Source organism: Anopheles aquasalis, chromosome 2 (genome assembly GCF_943734665.1).
Source record: "Anopheles aquasalis chromosome 2, idAnoAquaMG_Q_19, whole genome shotgun sequence".
NCBI lineage: Eukaryota > Metazoa > Arthropoda > Insecta > Diptera > Culicidae > Anopheles > Anopheles aquasalis.
This window is the reverse complement of record NC_064877.1, coordinates 48,772,501-48,785,000: the sequence shown is the minus strand read 5'-3', so window position 1 is coordinate 48,785,000 and position 12,500 is coordinate 48,772,501. Positions and strand designations below refer to the sequence as shown.

Below are 12,500 nucleotides of genomic sequence, written 5' to 3'. Positions count from 1 at the left end.
GTTGCACTTTCTAGCCTGAAGGATTTAACCGTCTATCGGAATTTCAGGTATATAAGTCAACAGCGCATATCGATCTTACGATCCCTCTTTCGTCAGACTCGTCTAGAAACAATCAGGTGGAGTTGTACACTAGAGAATGAGATTTTTTCGTTAATTGGTGAAACATGCACTACACTTAGAGAATTGCATTTACAACATGAATATGAAAATGAATATGAAATGAATTTGAACAGTCTCTCAAATCTCACGAATCTTCATACACTTGGAATCAAATATGGTCCGATAGACTTTGACTCATCGAAACTAAATCAGCTAGAGGAACTACAACTTTTTAATGTAGCGAAAGTTGTAAAACTTCCTACCTCGATCAGAAGGCTTCAGGTGCATGTCTGGACTGAGAACGAACTAGACATGAGTCATGCAATTCTAAGCTGTAGTACTCAATTGACGGAACTAGTAGTGAAGATTGAAGAGGAGGATAAATGGTTAAAATATGATGCCCCGGTTGTTATACTGAAAGGCCTACCACAGCTAAAACATCTCCAAGTGCTGAAGTTTTATCGTGGGCGTTTTAGGAAGTCAAGTTTCCTCTGCATGGACGCTCCCTTGGATGCTCTGCACCAGCTGCATTTCGAGGAATCCAACGTTAGCTCCAAACGCTTTCTTGGGCTCCAGGAAAAGTTTCCCAACTTAAAGAAGCTTAGTTTTCTTAACTGTCACAGTTGGAAAGAGTTTTACGAAAGAGATTCGGACTCAATGTCGTTTACAGAGTCTGATGAAGATGATTAATTAGAAGCAGCGTATATTTTACAAAATAGTGCATTTAAGAAAGATGAAGGCTGCATACAGAAGTTGTCACCAGCTCAAAGAGAATATTCATCTGAAGTGAAGTATGACGAATTTAATTAAAGAAACAATCGAAGAATTGGTTAGTTCAAAAGTTTTTGTAATCACTAGATAGCCATCTCCCTCTTCAGGGAGAAAGTGGGATAATTATCTTTTCACTCGAAGGGGCTCGAAATAGCATGAATCTCTTAGCGAGCGACAGGCCAAGAATCGTTTACTACTTACTAAATCAACTTGTTATTACTTTATGGCTCAATATTAATAATTTAAATAAAAGAAAAAGTCGTTCTTTCTCCCTCGTACACAGGGGAGACGTCACTCCAAAACACTCGATCGTCCTGATCGTTCTATCTCCCTCTTTCACACGACAAAAACGGCCTTATTAAGGACGTTTTGTTGGTCGGGGTGTAGAATCAGTCTTGGAAGCTGTGTTTGTTTAGAATAAAACGAGCAAAACAAAAACCACGAAAACGGACGAAATGGAGCCGAACAAACTAAAAGATATAATTCTGAACGTGAAACACCCGTGCGTTGTGAAAAGTGGAACCCTCCTTCCCTGGCCATGTTTGCAACAAAGTTTTTCCGAGTGGTGTGCAGCCTTCGATAGTTCCCGGACAAAGTTAATACCGTTCGAAGGGTGTTCGACGAAAAATGGCATCAATCCGCAATGGGAGCGTCGAAGAACGCAAACGAGGATGCGGATGAAAGACATTCTCAAACCTAATCATGAAGGACGATGGAATTCGTTCAGCTATCGCAACATCAGCGAACTGCCGGCCGAGTGTCGTAAGGATATCCGTTTTGCTTGGTGCGGCTTTCCGGAGGTTGACGAAGACATCACATTCTGGATCGGATCAGCATTTGCACACACTCCTTGCCATTACGACACCTACGGGTGCAACATTGTGGTGCAAGTTTACGGTAGAAAATCGTGGATACTTTTACCACCGGAGGCAAAGCTAACGCCTGTACGTGTGCCTTTTGAGGAGTCGAGTGTTTACTGTGCACAAAACTTCTATAGCCCGCCGTCTTATCGTGATTTCGTGGGAGTGGAAAACGAGGTATATCATGTGATCCTAGAGCCCGGAATGACTTTAATTGTTCCACCGAGATGGTGGCACTTTGTGGAATGTTTGGAACCATCCCTTAACTTTAATACCTGGCTGCCGCTGGTAAGTTAAGGCCTTGGCTCTTCTGCGATTACTGCCCAGCGTAAATCTCACTGTTATTGTCCTTTCAGTCAAACGATTTGGAAACCCTGATCTCGGAGTGTATAACGAAGATAATGATTCTTGAAACATGCAAGGACCTTCCAGCAGAGATCCGAGCACATGTTCTTAACCCGAATGAGGTAGTGAAAATACTGAAAACCACGTGAATTGGTATTAAAACAAAAATCTGTTGCAGGATCCTGTTATCACAGACGATGCTCTCGAACAGACCTACCATATTTTGGAGTACCTGCAGAATAAGAAACAGAATAAAAAACGGCAGGTATCGGATATTACAAGGTATAACTCCGGTTATTTAACTAGCGATGCGCTGAACGCACTTCTCGAAGAGTGTGGCGAATTCGTTAATCCGGTGGCTAAACTGGAATGTTACGATTTCTTCAAATTAATGAAGCAAAACAGTTTGCGCTTTAATAACGAAGCAAATGACCGGATCGCGGACGCTGTGCTCCAAAAGTGCCAGATTGAGCAGCTGGAAGATGTACGAAGACAAATAAACTGCTGTTGTAGTCCATCGATAGTGCAACTTGTGAAGGATGCCATGTAATAAAATGATAAAGAACCAATTGCATTGAAGAATTATCGTGATACAACTCTATTATCTTTTCACGTATTTCACGAGAATGACACGTTTCGGCACGTTTCCTCCAACTCTCACGCGGCAAATAGATCTTCCAGATTTCTGCTTTCTTTCTTTTAATTCAGATTCTTGCTGATCGATTAGTTTTCAAATCGAACGAAATGAGGTAGTTATTTTACGCAGTAAGTTGAATTTCTGTTAAAATTATACATCCCTTCTCATGCCAGCTATGTTGTACATAGGTAAACAGATTCTAGAATCTTTTCAATATTATAATTTTTCACAAATATTATTTTTTAATATTTAATGGACATTTATTAATATTATGCAAATGATACTCTACACTCTTTCTACTGTAAATCGGATTTGTTGATTTAAATAATTTAATATGATATTTTGCATATTCGTTTCAAAAACGATTGATTCCTAGTTCTAAACACTTTCAAAGCGTAACTTTGTTTAATTTCACTTTCCGAATAAAAACCTGGCCTCAAAAGAGCGCTAAAGTGTGCTAGTGTCGCACACTTTCATTTTACCTTAGCACCGAAGTAACCAGGGCAACGGCCGCTTCTATTTGAAGCCAAATCTAGTAACGTACGTAGCGGGCTATTCTGCTTAGTTCCATTTCTGATTCGGCGTGCAAAAGCAAAGGATATCGAACCTGTTTTTGCAAATCAATCTCAGGCGTAGTAAAAACCAATTACTATCAGGTAGGTGGATCCAGTATAAGTTCTTCCTTCAACCCGACAGCAGCGGTTTACTCTGGGTATTTTTACATTTTTCTTAATCGAAATAGGCACAATCAGTCGGTGAACGTGAAACTGCAATGAATACTTCGCAGGGACAGTTTGGTGCGGCTGAAAGAATATCAAAATACTCCGGCATGGCAACGTTCCCAAGAAAGCCAGTATCACGAATAATGAAAAACCAAGCTGAACGTGTAGAACCAGATAACGGGATCAAGGCACCACGAGTAAGGAAAATCGAAACTGTTCCTTTAGAGCCTAAAAGAGGGATAAACGCCGCGTCTGTTCCGCAAATAACGAAAGGTCGGGTTGAACTGAAACTTGGTGCCAAATACCACTCACAGCAACCAACACCAGATTCGACATCGAAGCCACTAGAGCAACCACAGCAACGACAGGATCCGCAGCAACAGACCAATGCGCAAGAGAAGGAACAATTGAAGAACAACAGTGACATGATGGCCGTTACACCTTTGTTACCATCACTCAACGATAGTTTGGGCCATGTTCGCGGAGATACCCTTGCTGCAAGACAGTCGTTCCATACAGAGGTGGATCATCAGATTGAAACTTTGCGGTCAAAGATCGCATCCATTGCGGAGCAGGCGGAGCAGGGACAAAACCGTATCGATTTAGAAAAAGCGAAAGCTGAACGACAGAAAATGGATGAGCACTTATTGAAAACCATTAGCATGGAAAGTGTGTTGGAAGAGTTTACTCAAATGAATGAGCAATTTTTAAAGGAGTGGAATGAAATCGGTAAGAAAGGTTTTCAATCCTAAATCAGGGACAGGGAATGCTGGTAATTGAAGAACAAAGACCTTTATTACCGTGTCATTGGCTCATTTAATAAACGATTGGATAAACTATCATCAAGAACGACAATTAATTTCTCTTAAAAGGATCTGAAAGCTACTAAAAGAATTCTTTAATACGGGTACACACATTCCAAACTCGATTAATGCAGCAATCCATTATCCTTTTGTGTCTTTCTAAAAAGAGGCAAATTCCTGAAAGGTACAGAAACATCGTTGAACATTACAACGGGCCCCTGAAAGCTACGGGGTGGCCCCACCTTACCTCCTAGTGAGTGTCCACATGCCAAAACTAGGAAGGCTCCTTGCAGCATGCGTAAGTTCATTGGCTGTAGCTTCTCGTTCGAGTCGGACTTTCTTTTGTTGCCGCTACCATCGATCTCGCATTCGGAGTTGGTGGATTTGGTTGAACGAACGGTTTCTTCTGAGTGTGAAACCGCCCCATTCTGTCGGCCAAACATTCGCTCGTACTCGGCAATTGTTATTTTCTCTATAATACCAGCCTCAAAAAGTCGCATGATTCTGAAAGTAGTAGTAAGTATATAGCGTGCTAGCTTACTTACTTTGTTTCTACTTACACTTCGTTCAGGCTATCGAGAAATGGGCAGCCAATCTGCACGGCAACGGCCGAATAGCGTGTGTAGAGCTTCTCGCTCAACTGAAAACGATTGGCGCCATAACGTTTGGTGTTGAAGTACAGCGTTTCCCGGCCCCCGAAAACGGCCAGCTTCGGATCGTACTGCAAAGTGCGTATGCCTTCTTCGACCGACCGAATCAGAAAAGAATCGTTCCCAGAGCGTTCTTGCGTGAGCCGGTATAATCGTTGTAAAATTCCCGACGAGTTTACGAGTGCAGCATGGAATGCACTTTGGCGCTCTACCAGCAGCTGGTAGCCATCGTGGCTCATGCGTTGCTCTAGCCGACCCAGCGTGTTGATGGGACTTTCGCGTGCTGGTCGAGCAAGTTGAGAGGTGAGTTGCGCGGAGTACACATCCCCCAGTACATAAGTAGCACAGAGCCAAAGCAGGATCGAAAAGAACCGTGCCAGATGTCCATCATACGGTATGTTGGCCGCTGTTGACGATAAGTATGATGCTTTACTAATCGAATCGAAAGATAAGCAGTACAGCGACGGCTACTCACATTGCCTTAAATAAACGTTGATCGTGTACCAAATGCAACGATCCAAACTCGGATATTCCTGTGCTTCACCGATTATCCGCGATCGACCCAGCCTTACGCCACCCATTTCCTGCAGATAGCGAAGATTATAGTAGACAGGTTTGCGTTTCTGTAGCTGTCGCCGTCGTTCGAAGTAGTTGCTCCGGTGCTGTTGCTGGGGTGCCCAATGTTTCCATCGATGGGGTGTCGAGATGATGAGGTACAGTACGGGTCCCGAAAGGAGAACCGTGATGAGTAGGGGTGGCCACACGGACACTTGAAATGGGCGCACCAGGGCCAACGCTTCGTTCAGTTTGCGCGGTGCGTGCGTCACAAAAGCTGCCGAATCGGCCAACGTGAAGAATGAAAACTCAACCGCTCTCATCCGTTCCCAGGTAACCGCCACATCGCCTAGAAACAGCTCCACCTCACGACGCTCCAGCATACCAAGGGCGCCAGAAAAACTAGCGTTCGCTCCCGTACCGAGCGCGATACCCTGGATTTTCTCCGGTGGCTCCACGTACTGGAAACTGAAGTTCATCCGTTTGGCTATCAGTTGCATCAGGTTGTGATCCCGGCCTCCTTTGACTTCTATGTAAGCGTCCTCACTTTCAATTGTAACATTACTTTCCAGATCCATCTCGTAGCCTACGTCCATGGAACCGTTTCTGATGCTTCCCGGACCACTGGTGCTACCATTGCCATAGACAACGAAATGCCACGGTGGTTTCTGGATTGAAAGGAAAGGTTTATGGCTCGCAATGGCAGGATATGATTACCACTTACGTGTATCACGGGAATATTAAAAATGCGTCCTTCGAAATTCTTGTACACTTCCGTCGGTGTCGGTAGCAAAGGTATCCGCTTAAAGGTCATATCATTCGCATCGAACAAATTTGTGCTTAGCATCTCGCCACGATTATTCGGTTTCGCTTGGTTGTAGTAGATGAGAAAGACGTTCCGTCGCGGATTGGTTATGACTGCCACGCGGAAAGGTTCCTTCAACAAGGCGCTATCTAACCGTTTCGTCAGCTGTGTCGCTCCCCAATAGAAGATGAACAGGCTTAATCGATGTGCCAGCCGACGGTCGAGGATCTCTTGTATCATCTCCTCCGGATGGCAAAACAGCAGCGATGTGATTTCTAGCGATTTCTTCAAGTTATCCTCAATGAATCTGAAATACTGCTCCAGATCGTAATAAACGCAGGTTGCTATGTGATGCCGATGGATCATCACAGTCAGTTTGTCGAGCCGATCGATTTTGGTCCCATTGCGTACCAAGATGACTAACGCTTTTGGTGCCAACAGATTAATCATCTCAGAGATACCGCGTATCATACCGGACTGATTGGATCGTTCCGATACCATCAGGTTTCGTCTCTCGCAAACTGGAATTGGAACCATTTTTTTTTTACATTTTTAGTAAACTCAAATGTGCGTTTTAATTTCCCGGTTATTTTATAACAAATACCACCGAATTCCATTGCAGCACATAGCAGAATGAACCAAGAAAAGATCCGAATCCCCATTATCATCCGCTCACAACCACTTTGCTGGTACTGCGCCAAGTAATGTAAACGTGTTCTTTATATACTCATTTTTGTGCGGGGCAATGACTTAGACGCAATCTGAAGACATAAAATATGTATCGCAAACATATCAAAGAAATCAGCTGAGCATACCTAGTCTGTCCATCAATCAATCTCGCATGACGAGTGCAATTATAAAAGGAAAGTAGCGAACAGGAATGAAATTCTGTTCATTCTCATTTCTGTGCTAAATTTGTAGTCTGGGTCTATTTGGAAGAAATATGTACTCCAACGCAATTTATTCCTCATAAGATCGTTGTTTGTTATTTGAAGTGAGTGATTCACGGTGTCGTATAGGTTAGATACTTTAGCACAACAAGGAAACATAGGAACAACGAAGGATACTTCGTAAAACGAATTACATGTCGTAGTGGCATGGCACGTTACCATCGCCGGCCGATTATTCTGCCAAAGAAAAGTAAAATGGTGTAAATCATTGATGCGATAACAACTGCTAAGTCTACAGATCAATCAGTTCAATGCTGTACTTTTATTGTTTTATCTACTAGTGCTCCCATGGTTTTAGCTTACACTTTAAACTCATTTTTAAGTTTGTTGCGACAAGTTGCCTTTCGCATTATGCATTACACAATCCCCAAGATCAGTTTCAATGACGAGCGATGTTTAACACGGCCGTAGCTCTGCTAGCTATGTTCGAATGTTCGTTTTGTCGCGCTTTTAATTATCACACATCTATAACGCACACTTCAAACCAAGATATCGTGTAGCTTGGTGGCAACTTATGTGCCACGAGAGTCCCATTTTGTTAAATTAAAACACTCTAAAACAGCCCTCGAACAGCTAGGTACGACTTAAATAAATAAGAAAAGTTTGGTTTAGTTTTCTTTTGCAAAGAAAATGCGATTGTACATCGTGGTTTGCGTGAGCCCTCTGAATTGTTTTTTTTTTAACATTCAAGGAAAAAGCTTGCCTTGCATTGCCTGCAGTCGAGTTCACAATGATAACTTTTCTTTTCTCACACGAACGGCACCCCGCCAAATTAGCTTATCGCTTAACAATGAATGCTTTGGCGTCCATGGGGCAGAAACTAACTTCCTCCGATTGGATCGCTTCCTGGGGTTTCAGCATCGTCAATTGTGCATTGAAAATTTCGCTTCCTTCGTCCAAGTTCAAAAGCTTCTTGATGTTGAGCTAAAATAGAATAGTGTAGTGTAATGATCAATGCCCTACGGGTGCCTTATTTTATTCGCTTTTGCTAATACCTACCAAACCTTCTGCGTTCGCCTCGGAACCGCAATCGTCAAAGTTTGTCCGATGAACAACCAACCCTATCGGTGCTGTCGATGAAGCTGGTGGAGCTCGCGGATGCTCGGCGCGTCCAAAACGGACATGTGGCAGGCTGCGAATCGCAACCACCTCCATCCCTCGCTCCAGTGGTTCATGCCGGGCTCCGAAACCTTCATTCAACACGCCGGTCCATTCGTTCTCGTTAAAAATAAGCTTATCCATTGGATGTAACAAGCTCTGCAGCTGGCTATACGCCGCAGGCGTCAAAAAGCCGGCAGCGTACTCCGGATCGGGTTTAGTGCAGGATTCGCGTGGCTCTAGTACCAGCCGGAACAGATGGAGCACAGGTAAGTTGTCCTGAACGCCTTGCCCCAGACCACGATCATCATCTCGCGTAAGCTGGCGATCTTGCATGATCTCCATTTCACCCGGGCTCAACGAAGAACCGCCGAGTGGTTGACCAGTCAACAGTGTCAAACGGTAGCTTTCATCCTCGATGATCATCGTCGCGGGCACAGGATAATAGTTTGCCTGCAGTGGGAGCTTCTGGAAGCGCTTGCGCTTGATGAGCTGCATTGCGTTCAGATCAGTGTAGAACGTGTCACCGCTGGCGATCGGTGTCTGTAGACGCATGACGATCTCTGTGTTTTCGCGTCTACCGATATCGACCAAGTTCCGTATTTCAAGCACCTCGTCCCGTAAGATGGTCTGATGAGTGGCAAACGGAAGCCCGGCAGTGATACTAGCCTCGAGCGGACCTCGAATGACCAACACGATCGGATGATCGTACGCCATTGGAGTCGCGTTGCCAGCAGGGTGGAACAGATAGGCACCACTCTTTCCCGAGCTCAACTGCATGCCATACTGATAGAACTCCAGATGTACCGGTACGGTGGTCGCCTGATCAATCGTAATTGACTTGAGGAGGCCCTTTGCATTGAATGCCGCCCCCGGTGAGCTTTCCTCGCCAGCTCGAATAGAAACCTCTCGAGGGACTGCGAATTCAATTTCTTCCGGATAGGACGCAGCTAGATTCGCGGTGAAGGGAGCCTTCGACAGAATGCTAACTTTCGAGTAGGTGACACCACTAAAAAGAAGAAAGTAAACAAGTTTCCACAGTGCTCCAGGACTCTGGTAGCTAAAAAAAAAAAGACTCACGTAGACTCGCTGGCACTGCTTCGCGAATTGATGGTGTACACGCTAATGCCCAGTGGTGGTGCCGTAGCACGGAACAGCAACCGGAACTTGGTGTTGGATGGCTGCGGTTGGCTAACTCCATCGGGACGCGTATGCCATGACCAGACCGGAGCGATTTGACAAGGTACGGTTCCCCCGTTGGCATCGCGTACAGTCAGAAAAGGTGTGGCCACGTAGAACTCCACTATTTCCGATCGTACCTGAGGTAGTGAGTTGTGCAGCACGACCTGCTTCGTTGGTAACTCGTCACCAACAATGATCGTGGGCCGCGAGCTATCTGAACCGCTAACCGGGCGAGAATCATCGATCGAGAGGTAGTGGAACGCCGGGTCCGCCTCGTACACGGACGCTTTGGTAAGCAGACGGTACGTGGCTTGTTGCATCACGAATTTGCACTCTTCAATTGCTCGTGCCATTCGCTGGGCATAGTCCTCGACGACGTGATCCTTGGCCGTTCCGGTGATGCCGTCGTGGTGCTGAAAGAGCGACAACTGTTGACGGGCGTACTCCAAGCGCTTCGCCAGTGCTGCCCATTCAGCAGTAGCCGACGAGTCCCAATTGCTCCATGCGTGCAACATTTCGGCCGATCGAACGTAGTGCATCAGGATGCGATCCTGCCGCTTATGGAAGGGTCGCGAGGTATAGTATCCGCTCCAGTAATCTTGGTTCACGTCACAGTAGGTGAAGAAATCGCCTGTTAACGACGGGAACTGTTGTACATCTTTCGCCGAGCCACGGACCGCATCAAAGTAATCCTGTAGCGTGGCGAAGCGTGCTTCGACGTTTAGCGATGGTTCGTTGTTGATGTACTCGAAGAGCCGTTCGTAGTTGACGCGCTGTGCCTCCCATTCGCTGCTTGTCGTATAACGGAAATCGTCACCGAGTGGAATAAGTACGTTGCGCGTGCGGTAGAGACGTGACTTTTTGCGCCACTGATCGACAATGGCGTTGGCTCGTTCGGCCACGTTTTGGTCGTTGATCGGACGTGGCGGAATATGCCACGGACAGGTGACGCCCGTATTCGGCAGACGTTTGAAATCAAACTGGCAGCACACTTTGGGGTCAGGTCCGCAGGTATGCGGCACATCGTACGAGTAGAATGGCATCATGTGCGTAAAGAGATCGGTATCACCTCGTGTGTCCCACAGTTGGCGCCAACGGAACTCGAGATGCTTTTTCAACGCCAAATTTTTCTTCACGATGTAGTGTGTCCGCTGGATCAGCAAATTCTCGAATCCTGATTGCTTCAGTAGGTACGGCACAGTAGCCGACTGACCGAATGGATCGATCGACCAGCTCGATATGGGTGTCACGTTGAGCCGCGTATTCAACCACGTTTGACCTTCGGTCAGCTGCAACAGGACCGAGTACCAGTGCGAGTTGGCTTCGTCGGCCATTACCCAGCCACCGGTGACGAACTCCAGCTGACCCTTCTTCACCAAACGCTTCACAATGTCCTTCTGCTCAGCCGCCAACCGATCGTACCAGTGTGCAAAGTAGCTGATCTCGGCCCAGATGAATCGCATTCCCGGGTTCTCGTCCAAGTGGCGCAGCATGTTCGTAAAGATCGCTTTAGTCGACCGCTCGTAGTATTCATCGAACGTCTGTATCCAGCCCGGATCATTGTGACTGTGCGGAACGACGAAGACATGCAGCTTGTTGTGAGCATTCCAATCATTCGGATTGTACTTGATGTCCCAACCTTGCTTCCACGCACCGCCGTCTACGTTTTCGAACGAAACCTGCTCATACAGATTCAACATCTGAATGTCGGGCTGCGGAACCACATCCGCCCGCAACGCACACGTCCCTGTGCCGCCGCCGTTCGCATTGATGACCGACTCCTTTATCATCTCACCGTCGCCCAGCATAGAGCCCACCTTGCCATCGGCGTACGCCTCATCGCCAGCGTCTACCGCCCCACGAATGGTATCAATCTCTTTTCGTATGTTACCAAACTCTTGGCGATGTTTGCTTAGTCCGCTTTCTAGCTGCTTAATCTTATTTTCCAAATACGACAGATCTGGGTCCTGCAAGATAAGCGTATGTACCAAAGATGATTATCACACTACCATCCGCAAAAACCACATCATCACCACTTCTGGCTGACTGGCTTTGCACTTACCGCCTTACGTTCGGGGACGGAATAATTTAGCACTACGTAGAGTATCAGAAACAAGAGGATACTGCCACCGGACAAGATGAAGGCGAATTTTCTCCGTATACGAACCATTCTGCTATGCCGGGTCCTTCACTGCAGGCTACGCGGGGCGGCTTCTGCTAGCACGGCGCTTCTGTGTTAGCAACCGGAAAGTGGGAAGGAAACAAGTGAGTTTTGGGTGCGGGTTGTTATCTACACACTGCTTACACTTGTACATGAAGAACACGTAGACAAAAAGAAACCGTAGTATATAATTATACACTGCTGCTGGCGACCAATCGGTTGATTACAACTCTATTGTTTCCACAGTTGGGCAAGGAACAACTGTTTACACCAAGAAGAACGGCAAATCGCAGCCGTAATCATGCCCCCCTTCGTCGTCTGCGCCCCTTCCAGACGAAAATCCACTGCAAATCGTCCACACACTTTTAGTTGGTTTGATATTTCACTTGTCACCGGACCACTGATAAGGTATTTTCTCAATCACTCTACTCAATTTCTAGTTTTGATGATACAAACACTTTTTACAGCCTATTTTGTTTTCTAAAGACCCGTTCGGCGCAACGGCGTTCGGTACGCGATGGGGCTGCGTCGGATTGAATCGCTCGTAGGTGCACGCAGCTGTTCACACGGGGGGAGCTTTTTTGTTCCAATTTTTTTTCGCAACTTCAATTCGCTCGGTTTTTTCGCCTGACAGTTTGCCGCTCACGTTTATGGGCCATAGTTTGGCTGGAAATTGAAAAATTGTGGAAGATCCTCGCAGAAACTGGCCTGTTGTGAATGAAATAAATAGATTTACTATCGATTGGTAGTGGATCGTGATGTTTTCAGGAAGGTATCGTAAGACTACACTCGTTGTAAATACACGCTCTCTCGAGACTGGCCCGACTTGGAATCGCTCGAAAGCTTGCGGTCCAGTCGATGC

General features: G+C 46.0%; 4 protein-coding genes across 5 annotated transcripts; 2 read left to right on the top strand and 2 right to left on the bottom strand.

Moving 5' to 3' along the window:
• Positions 1-1,325: 1,325 nt before the first annotated feature.
• LOC126581204 (HSPB1-associated protein 1 homolog) lies at positions 1,326-2,637 on the top strand. The gene is made up of 3 exons (XM_050244704.1): positions 1,326-2,018; positions 2,087-2,197; positions 2,254-2,637. The coding sequence occupies exons 1-3, from the start codon at positions 1,326-1,328 to the stop codon at positions 2,623-2,625; spliced, it is 1,176 nt and encodes a 391-aa protein (XP_050100661.1). The 3' UTR covers positions 2,626-2,637.
• A 546-nt stretch (positions 2,638-3,183) lies between these two features.
• Positions 3,184-4,186, top strand: LOC126581205 (uncharacterized). Of its 2 annotated transcripts, none has more exons than XM_050244705.1 (2): positions 3,184-3,368; positions 3,455-4,186. In XM_050244705.1, exon 2 carries the CDS (start codon positions 3,485-3,487, stop codon positions 4,184-4,186), a length of 702 nt encoding a protein of 233 aa, XP_050100662.1. In that variant the 5' UTR covers positions 3,184-3,368; positions 3,455-3,484. The 2 variants fall into 2 exon arrangements, with proteins under 2 accessions (XP_050100662.1, XP_050100663.1); XM_050244706.1 differs by lacking the exon at positions 3,184-3,368 and adding an exon at positions 3,388-3,424 and having other exon boundaries at positions 3,500-4,186.
• A 53-nt stretch (positions 4,187-4,239) lies between these two features.
• Positions 4,240-6,487, bottom strand: LOC126581742 (ionotropic receptor 40a). The gene is made up of 7 exons (XM_050245609.1): positions 6,167-6,487; positions 6,065-6,110; positions 5,499-5,971; positions 5,363-5,420; positions 4,798-5,293; positions 4,485-4,741; positions 4,240-4,414 (listed from the first exon to the last, which is right to left on the bottom strand). The coding sequence occupies exons 1-7, from the start codon at positions 6,485-6,487 to the stop codon at positions 4,320-4,322; spliced, it is 1,746 nt and encodes a 581-aa protein (XP_050101566.1). The 3' UTR covers positions 4,240-4,319.
• A 949-nt stretch (positions 6,488-7,436) lies between these two features.
• Positions 7,437-12,163, bottom strand: LOC126572387 (alpha-mannosidase 2). Its single transcript, XM_050231640.1, has 5 exons — positions 11,783-12,163; positions 11,540-11,708; positions 9,376-11,444; positions 8,197-9,304; positions 7,437-8,121 (listed from the first exon to the last, which is right to left on the bottom strand). The coding sequence occupies exons 2-5, from the start codon at positions 11,645-11,647 to the stop codon at positions 7,975-7,977; spliced, it is 3,432 nt and encodes a 1,143-aa protein (XP_050087597.1). The 5' UTR covers positions 11,648-11,708; positions 11,783-12,163; the 3' UTR covers positions 7,437-7,974.
• Between the last annotated feature and the right edge of the window lie 337 nt (positions 12,164-12,500).